This window comes from Electrona antarctica, assembly GCF_951216825.1.
Source record: "Electrona antarctica genome assembly, chromosome: 4".
Lineage (NCBI taxonomy): Eukaryota > Metazoa > Chordata > Actinopteri > Myctophiformes > Myctophidae > Electrona > Electrona antarctica.
The window spans coordinates 40,452,158-40,464,527 of record NC_136809.1 but is presented as its reverse complement, the minus strand read 5'-3'; the positions used below and the strand labels follow the sequence as shown (position 1 = coordinate 40,464,527).

The 12,370-nt window shown below is 41.3% G+C and overlaps 1 protein-coding gene across 1 annotated transcript; it reads right to left on the bottom strand.

Moving 5' to 3' along the window:
• Positions 1–1,115: 1,115 nt before the first annotated feature.
• LOC306921320 (protocadherin-11 X-linked-like) lies at positions 1,116–10,752 on the bottom strand (the record flags this gene model as incomplete). The annotated part of the gene is made up of 13 exons (XM_079498429.1): positions 1,116–1,939; positions 2,277–2,346; positions 2,693–2,770; positions 3,628–3,816; positions 3,969–4,142; positions 4,367–4,464; positions 4,727–4,918; positions 5,211–5,321; positions 6,012–6,316; positions 6,670–6,821; positions 8,170–8,342; positions 10,008–10,106; positions 10,642–10,752. The coding sequence occupies 13 exons, from the start codon at positions 10,750–10,752 to the stop codon at positions 1,733–1,735; spliced, it is 1,959 nt and encodes a 652-aa protein (XP_079354555.1). The 3' UTR covers positions 1,116–1,732.
• Positions 10,753–12,370: the final 1,618 nt, after the last annotated feature.

Below are 12,370 nucleotides of genomic sequence, written 5' to 3'. Positions count from 1 at the left end.
AGAGCGCCCCTCACTTTACACAAGTGTGATTTTCTTTTTTTTATCTCCGAAAACTTTGTGTGTATGTCTGGCTGTTGGTTTGAGCTTAAAAAAAAGGGGGTGACCCAAAAGAAATTGCAATAGTAATCGTTCAAGGTTTTTTATGATCCTTATAGGGTCATCCAAATAACATTAAAAATTGATTATTATTATTATTAAGTTGTGGATCATGATAAATTCAGGGGTTGAACGTTGGGGTACCATTGTAAACCTATATAGGCTATGGCAAAAATTTCAAATTTGAATTAAGCACAAAAAACACTTGGGCTAAATTCGACCATAGCCACTTGCCCAAAATGTGATGACCTCGTCACATTTGTGAAGACTGCTATATTGACGGCACATATTGTGCACAAACTGCAGGAAGGCAGGCAGACAGACACATACTGTACTGTATAGAGATCTCCATATACAGTATGCATAAAATGCACCTCGTTGGAGGATGCATTTCCAACTTGCATCATTTAAAACTTGCATCGTTCCTGAGTAGTAGTAAACATGAAATTCATCTTCTGTCCAGGTAAGAAAGTTTCAATTGTATTGTGTCTCCACTAGGATATTCCTATCATTCTGGTGGACAGTCCAAATGTTGAAAGACAGTTCAACAAAACTATATAGGCTAGGTTCTGCTTCTTTTATGGCTGCTGGTTGGCCCAAAGAAGAGAGAGTGTGTGTGTGTGTGTGTGTGTGTGTGTGTGTGTGTGTGTGTGTGTGTGTGTGTGTGTGTGTGTGTGTGTGTGCGTGCTTGTGTGCTTACCCATTTTTCTCCCCAATAGTAATTTGTGTTGTCACTGCTGTTGTACAGTAGGATACAGAATACAGTAGCATATAGAATAGTCACCTGCCAGTGGAGCCCCCACCTCATTTGTACGCCTTTGTCTCCTCCTGCCTAATACTCCCTGCAGGTATCCTCAGCCCATACTTGGTCTACTACATGCAGTAGTATGCTATGCACCCTCCCTGCCCACCTGGGTTCCGTCCCCAGAACACAGCAATTGTGTTTGTGTAGACGCTCAACAAAGCCGGATTCACCCTGGATTCAGCAGCTAAATTGAATTCCATTTATATAGGCATTTGTTGGCACTTGTAAGCATGCTACTTTTTATTTATTTCATTTGCATTTTATAATAAGGCAGAAATGTATCCTTTTCTCACATGTACAGTGTTTTCACATTTTGTGAATATCAGTGTATTATGTATTCTGAATCTATATGAGCGTGTTCGTAACCCTCAAGCTTGGTGAAGGTTAACTTATTATCAACCATTTGAACAATACAAAAAGAAATGCCAGGGATAATAAATTGTACTGCTGTTCATTGTGAATACTCATGAATGATGTACAGTAGACACCTAACTATAGTCATTCCATATGTGTACAGCATGTGTGTGGAGTAGGGGTGCAACAGTTAATAAAATCGATAATTGATTATTTACTACAAAAAACATTGATTAATAATGTAGCCGCCGAAAAGTAATAAAATAAAATCACAAAATGTGATACTGATAACTATTGAAAATAGCAGATCTATTGGACAAGCAGATTAAGCTCACAATGTTTTGACCTAATAGATCTGCTATTTTCAGATACATTATTTTAAATTAAAAAAAACATGTCTCGATTATTATATCAAAGGGATACAAAATGTATGTATAGTTGCATCCCTAGTGTGTAGATACAGTACATAATGAGTTCTCAGAGAAAGTCATTGTCACTCGTCTCACCAACATCAGTAATATTTGTTTCTACTTTGCTACTTTTACTGTCCTTTCCCATTATTTCCATCTCTTCTCGATCTTCTCCTGATGTATGGGCGTTAGTTACTGTCCCGTTGCCGGCCACGCTATGCGCTACAGTCTTCTTTGGCTCCACCACCTGTGATGACTTGCTGTCACTTCTCGCCTACAACACAATACACAAATCAGGTACTGCAATTTACAATTTTGGCATTTAGCAGATGCTCTTAATCAAAAGCAAGGACAACACAAGGTAATACATCAAATGCATAGAAATAGTAATCAAGGATCATAGGTAAACCAAGAAACTATCACCAGTCTAGAATATCCTAAAGATCAATAATCTGTACATTGAAACTATACACACTATCAACAATGATATACACACTGTCAACAATGACGTGTCTACATAACATGTTATCTAAATTACATTTTAACCTTTGCATAAGCCTGCAAGGTCGTCATAATAATATGGCCGAGCTCAGAATGAGTAGGCTACTTACCCGCTCTGAGGTTTCAGACGCTGAGGTTTCAGACTCTGTGGTTTCAGTCTCTGTGGTCATACCTGTATTTCTGAGAGGACAATCACATCACATTCAAATTATTGTGCTGTGAAGTGTGAGGTACTGTATAGAGTACTGTTTCCCATTTGGGAACCATTTGTGGGTCGCAGACATATTTTTAAGGGTCCCTTTGATTTTTGTTTCCTAGATTTAGCTTCTAGTCATTATTAAACAAAAACATTCCCAAAAAAGCAAAACATAATTAATTCAAAATAAAATTCATTCAAAATCTAAGAAATTCCATGAATTAGAAAACAAATGTTTAAGAAGTAGTGAAAATAGCCGATCTACAAGCTCACAACGCATCACTTCGTGCCAAGTTTGGAAACCACTGGTATAGAATGTTGGATACTTACATGTAGCCATTACTGGGCTTGCCAATGTCAAAACTCTCCGTGTAAGAATCCTCCTGATGTTTTTTTATCCTTCTGAACCTGGGAGGGAAAAGGTGATTATGAACTTTTCATTATGAAATTAGAATGAACATTCTATTCAAATGTCTTTACAGCATTGGTTCTCAAACATTTTCATATCAAGGACCCCAAATTGTATTTGGAACCCCTTTTGAAATTATTTTGTGCAAGGGACCCCCATAAGCGAAGATTTGTCAAGATTGGTCAAAATCTTCCGAAAATAGCAATCTGGTCACAAGTTAACACATCGCGATCTGAAAAATAAAGATCCCTGGATCCCTTAAAAATCCTTCTTCTACATGTGGTTGTTTGAACTAGTATAATGATTTTCTACTGTAGATCAGTGGGATTTTAACAATTTTTGCCTCTTTCTAATATTATTTGTCAATTTGGCCAATGTTTGACCAGTTTTTATAGTAAAGATTTTCAGGTATTAAAAATAAAAAAATCACACCCGTGTGAACTGAGTGGTGTAAGGTCTTATATAGCCTGTCTGACGTAATGAAATCATGATCATGTCTGATGTAATGAAATCACACCCGGGTGAACAGGGTGAACATAGCAACCATGCTCATTTTTTCTGCACAGACTAACAAAGCCAGTTGTAGGAGTGGTTTACACCACTCAAAAATCATGTCTGACGTAATGAAATCACACCCGGGTGAACAGGGTGAACATAGCAACCATGCTCATTTTTTCTGCACTAACAAAGCCAGTTGTAGGAAAAAAGGTCTTAAAAGTCCTTATATTGTCACTTCATTGTCATCTGGGGACCCCTCAAGATCATGTCCGTCCCACAGGTTGAGAACCAGTGTTGTAGATAAAGTCGAAGTCCTCTTTTTGGAACAGAGGTATTCCATCCCATTTAGGACACTTACTTGACGATGGTGAATGTCACCATCAACAACAATCCCAGCATGCTCAGGGCCAGTAGAACACCCAGGGCGATCACTGTGGCCTGGTTGGTGGAAGGACCACCTTCCTCCTCCTCCACTTCAAGCTGTAGCCCCTCCCCAAACAATTTCTCTAGCTCCGCCTTCACCGTCACAGATTCACTCTTCAACTTCCTGTTTACGATGAATGGGACCATGTGACTTACAGAGTTAATGAGTTGATATCAATTACTTAATATGATGTTACCTAAAACAATATCTGCATAGGAGAATTGGAAAATGTCAAAGGCAAAGACCTGATAGCTCTGAATGTCAAAATGTCTTACTCTGTAACCTCTTCAGAGGAAACGACGTCCTCTCCATCTATAGAAATGAAGCTTATGAAAGACTTTGAGCTTCCTCTTGACAAGCGGTAACCAGAGTGTCCATGTGTATTGCTGCCACTACTGCCAGACACATCAATCACCTTCACAGTCCAGCCCAGGGCTTTACCTAAAGACCTGAAATGAGTAAAGACAGACAATTGAACTCTATTCTAGGTACAGTATCTGTCCAGGGACACATACAAACACAAAACTGACTCTCGTTAGTTTTTGCACACAAATTCAAAAACCATCATGATTATGAGGAAATGTTAGTAGCATGGTGAAAGCATTGTAAGCATACGAGGAGGAAGAGGAGGTTAAAGAAAAACAAACATGCTCAGTACAAACAGCGTACGTACTCCTCCATCTCTGCAACTTTCTTCTCCACTATGTTGGCGGCCTGGTTGATGGAGATGATAACTATGTCACTGCTGCTTGCACTTCCCTTCACCTCCACCTGGGGGGAGTGAGGGGATGGGAATGTTAGGCAGAATCATAGGGCAGAATGAAGATGCATTCTCTGTGGCAAACTGTCTCTACCACCACCATCATCAATTAATATACTTGTGTGTAGCTAAACGGGACGAGCACAACACTAACATATATCCAAGCATATGATTTACAACTCCTGTGCTCACTATAGCCTATTTCAGGGTGTTTAATACTATGCTTGATTTTGTGGAGGCCCATATAGAATCCAATCCCTTATCCATACTCACTTCCACCTTAGTGGTTGCAAAAAGTCCCTTGGGGTCTGTAGCTTTCACTTGTAAAGCCATCTCCTCTCCAGCTAAAGCTGTTACTGACACCACAAAGACCTCGCCGGTGGAATGGTCTATGTCAAAATAGTCACTGGCTGCCGACAAACTGTACACAAGCTGACCGCTCTCCCCGATGTCAGGGTCTGTGGCCTGGAAGGAACAGACAACAGTTAGAGAAGTAAGCGTGTACAGTAATTATTTTTCAAGTCATTTCAAATATATAGTATGAATATCAACTTGCAAAGACTTTCTGCGAGAGACTTGCAGACACTGTCTAACATGGTCACTGTGTGTATTCTCATTATTACTTACCAGCGGCACACAAGTATGGTCATGGTAGCCGTCCGTCTGTCTGTCTGTCTGTCTGTCTGTCTGTCTGTCTGTCTATCCACCCTGACCCATTTCAACTTGATTATATTTGGGAAGTCTGTGAGGTCTTTACTTTAACTTGGATGACAGGAGATTTGTACGGGGCGATGCTGAAGATCTTCACATTATAGGATTCATTGGAGAACTGTGGCGTCTCATTCACATCCTCCACCTGCACTTTGACCTGCAGAGAGAATTCACAGTTTAAGGAGACTGATTTCATACTGTTTTGTGTGTGTGTGTGTGTGTGTGTGTGTGTGTGTGTGTGTGTGTGTGTGTGTGTGTGTGTGTGTGTGTGTGTGTGTGTGTGTGTGTGTGTGTGTGTGTGTGTGTGTGTGTGTGTGTGTGTGTGTGTGTGTGTGTGTGTGTGTGTGTGTGTGTGTGTGTGTGTGTGTGTGTGTGTGTGTGTGTGTGTGTGTGGTAATATCAGAGTCAGGCCCGGATTGGACAGTCTGGCAATTCTGGCATATGCCAGAAGGGCTGGCCAGTCAAAAAAAGTAATACAAATCACACCCTAGTGAACAGAGTGGTGCAAGGTCTTATATAGCCTGATCAGCTGTGGTCTGACGTAATGTCAGTGACCATGGTAACCATGCTCACCTGTGCACGGACACGTATACAGGTACACAAACATAGATACAGACAAAGCTGGTTGTTGGAGTGGTTTGCACCACTCAAAAAAAATACATAGTAGCGTCTTTGGGCCGATGTCCGTACCTGATCAGAGTGATATAGGTACTGTATGTCCAGTGGTTCTCAAACTTTAATATTTTGAGGCCCCGAAGGAACCTTCTAAATCCTCTCTATATACAGTATGACTATATTCATGTGCATGTCTATTGCTATGTTGTATGTTTAAAGAAATGGGTTGTACCAATGCAACGGCTGATGTAGGGGGCACCCTGGTATCCACTGCCTCCACCTCCAGAATGTACCAGTCCTGGGTCTCCTTATCCAGTGGCTCTTTGGCAGTGAGGGCTCCACTGGCATCGATGGAGAACAGGTCTGTGTGTGTTGTCAGTGTGTAGGTGACGTCATGGTCGCCGCCTGCGGAGGCCTTGACGGCCCCAACAGACGTTCCCATTGGCTGATTCTCTGGAAGGCGGAAGTTGTAGGAGGAGTTTTCAAAGACCACGCCCTCAGTCAGGGTGTTGACTCTGAGCTTGATGACAACACCGGCTGTATAAAGAACACATATACACATTTACCATGTACCAGTGGTGTAAAGTCACTAAGTAGTAAGTACATGGACTCAAATACGGTACTTAAGTACAATTTGGAGGTATTTTCACTTTCTTCAGTATTTCATATTTACAATTTTCAATACTTTTTCTTATTTCCCCACTACATCTCAGAGGAAGATATTGTACTTTTACTCAACTACAAATACAAGTATATTATATTATATTATATTATATATAGTCCGTTTGGTCACCTATAAGCTATAAAGGGCTAATACTAATAAGAATAATGTGGTGGTGGTGATGATGATGATGATGATGGTAAGGCCAAATCAGTGCTGGTGGACAGACCTGTGGAGTTGAGTGGAGGTTGTCCTTGGTCCTTTGCCATGGCTGTGAGCTCTAGCGTGGTATCCTCAGTGACATCAGCAAGGTCAGAGGTCAAGGTCACTGCCCCCGTCTCACTGTCCACAGACAAATATGGCGAAGCTCCTTCGGAGAAACTATAAGGTCAGAGAAAAGACACTCACACATTATCCACTTTTGTATATGCTTATATATGATTATTTGGGTGATGTATTTATTTTCCTTCATTTGAAAAGCTTAATTTGTTTTTCATTACTGTGTGCCTGTAGTTTCAGTAAATTCATGTTGGCGCTGTCAAGATGGCTGTGTCTTCAACAGACACGTACCAACACCACATGTCTGCTAGCAGCGTTTCACAGTTTCATATGGCCAACAAACCATCATAAGTACAAAATCCACTCACACTTATCTTCGGCTGAGAGTGGGGTGGAGTGGGAGCTAATCCTCACTGGTGGGTGGGGCCCTATCTGATACTAACGAGGCACACCTGTGGAGGACCTACATATGCCCAGGTGATATCGGCAGACATTCAAACATTTGCCTTTGCCTGGAGAAGTGTAACCTCGTGTCACCAGGCTTTCCACCTCGGAGGAAAGCCTGTCCTGTGTTACTAAATTGCAGTGTGATCCGGTTGGGAGCGGATGATATCTTAAGTCATGTTGTAGTCACTGTTTTGTTCGTAGTCATCAGGCCGGAACACTCAAACCAGAGCTTTCTTTCCCTGAAGAATAATACCTTCCCAATAAAAGTGTAGTTTTGCTGATTTCTAAAATACAAAATATAAATGTGAGACTATTTAGCGTCTGTATACCTTTGTTATCCCACAGGGAAATTCTATTCTCATCTCAGCTAGGCTACGAGAGGCACGCTTTTATTGGGAAGGTATTTGGTTTGAAGGAAGAATGATGAACCTCCAGCAAGGGCAGATGCACCATTATTTTGCTCTAACAAACAATTCTTCCGTTTTTGAAGTTTTGGTGGTATTTTTGATGACACATGCCACAGTGTGTGTTCATCACTAACCAAAGAAATGGCTACCAAGGGAAAGGAAGTTCTGGCCTAATGACTACAAAACAATGACCACAACATGACAAAAAGGAATGCTGCCCAGGCTACTGTGGGAACCCCACGGCTATGTGCCAAGTTGTGATGCATAATATTTACAACATAATTTCCATCACCAGTGCACACCATCATCATCAATGTTTCTGATCACCTGTTAAAGCCTGAATAAATACTGTGAAACTTCAATCCTGTCTGGTCTTCGTGCTCTAATCGGCACTATATCACTATGCTGGCTATATCTAACTTACGTATAGCCAGCAGACTTCCTCTTATTACCCAAAGACATTTATTTTACACTACTGTACATTTAAAAGTATACCAAAGTATGTGTCCACTGTCCAATGAAGAACATTTTGAAAAACATATTCAAAATCTCAAGATGTCCTTCAAGTTTGTGAACAGATTGGATGAAACACCAACCTGTAAGTGATGAGGGAGTTGTTCCCTGCGTCTTTATCAGTAGCAGACAGGGTCAACACCACAGCTCCTTCCTTAGCGTCTTTCACCAAGATGCTGTTGGTGTAAATGCTGGCACTGAACACTGGTGTGTTGTCATTGATGTCTGTGATGCTCACTGTGATGGTGGTGAAGTTCTACAACATAGCATTTAACATGGTGTCAGCAATGGAGGTTGTGTTACTGTGGTGATTTGCATACAGGGTCAAATACAGGTGAACAAACTCAGGTTCCATGAAAAACTGTTCCTGTTTTTCACTGCAGAGCTGTGCTATAAAGTTTTACAGGACCATAACAGTGTTACAGTATAACATGTTTACATAAACCTTGATTTATTTATTTTTATTTCATAGTTGTTGTCTCCACCAGGCCGAAGGCATGGGGAGAGAGTATGTTTTGCACTCCGTCCGTGTGTGTGTGTGTGTGTGTGTGTCCTTCCTTCCTTCCTTCCGTCCTTCCGTCCGTCCGTTATCAGCTAATCTCCGCCACCGTTGGCCTGATCCATGCCAAACTGTGCACACACACTCCATGGATGCCAACGATGAACCTCTGCCCCAAATATTCCTCAACAGCCTGTTATAGCGCCACCATGAGGCCGATTTAGGCAAAACACATTTCTGTAGATTACCTGTACACATTTTATCCATACATCACACAATTCGGTATACACTATCTACATAGTCATGTGATCAACACAGATCTGCACCATTTCCCATCTTCCATCCTGATTGGCTAATATTGGCTTCCAAAGCTCACATGATTGGTCCGTTTCGAACAAAATGCCACAAATCACAAACACTGTGCAATTTCCATGAAATTATACACGCACATTTCCACTAGGCCGATGACGACATGCCACTCATTATTTTCCAAATCAGCCTCATGGTGGCGCTATAACAGGCCAATTCCTGTTTTTAGCTATAACTGCATCAATCTGTATACAACTTATGTATGCGCACTCCCTAGAGGCCATGGAAAAACATTTTCCCTGCATCCCTCCACATCTGCCGGTTATAGCGCCACCATGAGGCCGATTTCTGCTAAACACATTGCTTATGTTAGTTGCACAGATTTCATCCAAATCTCACGCAAATCGGTACACATGATCTCTGTAGTCATGTGATCAAGACGAGTCTGTTGGATTTCTCAGATTCTACACTGATTGGCTAACATTGCCTTCCAAAGTTTGGCCCGTTTTGTTCAAAATGCTGCACATGTCCTGCTCATCCAGAATTCTATCCTCAGAGATGCTATGAGTGATCTGGCTCTGCATTTCCTCAACAAAATGAAGACAATTGTTGTAAAAAACAAACAAACAAAAAAACATGTTTATATTACTCCTAAACATTTTGCCAAACACAGTCCTATCCTCCTGGTGGAGACCTGTGCCCAGAAGGGCACTTTTTCTAGTTTACATTTTGTATCTGTACATCTTGTAAAGAACTAGTCAAACTATATAGCATTTAAATGTAGCTTAATCTATACCAGCTGCAATGTTAGTGATGATGAACACATTCATTAATTATAATTAATTATAATTCAATAACATGATATATTTGATTCTGAAGTTGGCATTCTGCATAAATGACTACGATATTTTGATGCTCATACTTTGAATTTGACTTTGCCTTAAATAAGATTGAGTGCAGGACGTTTACTGTACTTAATTAAATATTGTATACACTGTGACTGTGGTATTGCTGGTATTGCTTTTATTTAAGACAAATATCTGAGCACTTCTTCCACCACTGCTCATAACCCTGTTCTTAATGTTTGCTGTGATGTACTGTATAGTACTGTACCTCTCTCTGTGGTGTTCCTCCATCTGAGGCTTTAATAACCAGTTCATAGGAGTCTCTGCTCTCCCGGTCCAGAGCCCCCACTACCAGCAAGGTCCCATTCTTCAACACACAACATCACACACACTGGCGTCAGTAAATAATACACATTATTATACAATGAGTGTCTGTGCATCATGATGTTCTTATCTACTCTAATTGTCATGCATGACACTTCCATCTACAGCAGAAAACACACATATTGTAGTCATTTCGTGATGCTCAGTTTGAATGCACATCGATAACGAATGAATGGTGATCAAGAATAGAATCATACGTACAGTCCATTATCTGCATCGTCTCATTGAACTGTGTGCATTCAAGGACTTTAGCAGACCCTCTTAATCCAGAGCGACTACAGGTATGTACTGTCAATGTGACATACTTTGTTCCATTTAGAATTGTTGTTTATATTGTTATTGTTGTTTATTAGGTATCTTGATTTATTGTTTACAATGACTATACATCTGTCAGTATACCAAACCATAAGTAAAACCTGACAGCACATAAGACAAATATAAATGCAAAAATACTAACTAATTTCAGATTTATGAGCCATATATAATATTTCCTATTATGCAACAACAGGGAAGCTGACCTTTGTGAACCTGAAGAGTGGGTTAGGTGAGGGGAAGGACAGGGTGACCTCTCCGTTGGGCCCAAGGTCAGCGTCGGTGGCCAGGATCCTGATCACCTCCCCTGGGGACATGTCAGAGTACTGTCCTTCAGGAATGAGAAGAGCCTCGGGGAGATGAGGGAACTGTGGGCTGTTGTCATTAAAGTCCAGGACAGTGATGTTGAGCTGGGCTGTGGCAGCTAGAGAGGGAGACCCTCCATCGGCAGCCTGGACCACTAGACTGTACACCTTTGTCTCACTGTAGTCCAGAGTGTGGTTAAGACTCAGAACCCCAGTGGAAGAGTCCAACAGGAAAACGGCAGGGGTGGATGGAGGATTCTGCTGGACAATATGATAAGTGACGGTCCCGTTTGCCCCCTTGTCCGGATCCACAGCTGACAGTGTAAGTAATGGTTTACCCACTGACTCTGTTACTGAGACTTCAACCTCGTATTCTGCCTCGGTGAACACTGGTGTGTTGTCATTGATGTCTGTGATGCTCACTGTGATGGTGGTGAAGTTCTACAATATAGCATTTAACATGGTGTCAGCAATGGAGGTTGTGTTACTGTGGTGATTTGCATACAGGGTCAAATACAGGTGAACAAACTCAGGTTCCATGAAAACTGACCATAAAGGACCATAACAGTGTTACAGCATAACATTGTCATTTACCATTGTCAACATTGTTTACATAAACCTTGATTTATTTTTTGGATACCATAGTTGTATCTGTACATCTTTTAAAGAACTATTCGTCCTGGAAGTACCTCTCTCTGTGGTGTTCCTCCATCTGAGGCTTTAATAACCAGTTCATAGGAGTCTCTGCTCTCCCGGTCCAGAGCCCCCACTACCAGCAAGGTCCCATTCTTCAACACACAACATCACACACACTGGCGTCAGTAAATAATAAACATTATTATACAATGAGTGTCTGTGCATCATGATGTTCTTATCTACTCTAATTGTCATGCATGGCACTTCCATCTACAGCAGAAAACACACATATTGTAGTCATTTTGTGATGCTCAGTTTGAATGCACATCGATAACGAATGAATGGTGATCAAGAATAGAATCATACGTACAGTCCATTATCTGCATCGTCTCATTGAACTGTGTGCATTCAAGGACTTTAGCAGACCCTCTTAATCCAGAGCGACTACAGGTATGTACTGTCAATGTGACATACTTTGTTCCATTTAGAATTGTTAGACTTTATTATGAATCTTGATTTATTATTTACAATGACTATACATCTGTCATTAATATACCAAACCAAATTTAAAACCTAACAGCACATAAAACAAATATAAGCAAAAAATACTAATTTCAGATTTCTGAGCCACAATATAATTCCTTTTATACAACAGGGAAGCTGACCTCTGTGAACCTGAAGAGTGGGTTAGGTGAGGGGAAGGACAGGGTGACCTCTCCGTTGGGCCCAAGGTCAGCGTCGGTGGCCAGGATCCTGATCACCTTCCCTGGGGACATGTCAGAATACTGTCCTTCAGGAATGAGGAGAGCCTCGGGGAGATGAGGGAACTGTGGGCTGTTGTCATTAAAGTCCAGGACAGCAATGTTGAGCTGGGCTGTGGCACTCAGGCCGGCAACAGGCTGATCCACTGCTACCACCTAAACACAAAGACAACAATGAGAAATACACTGTCACTGGGAAAGACAGTGTTGTGATTTCCCATTGAAAACAGGTG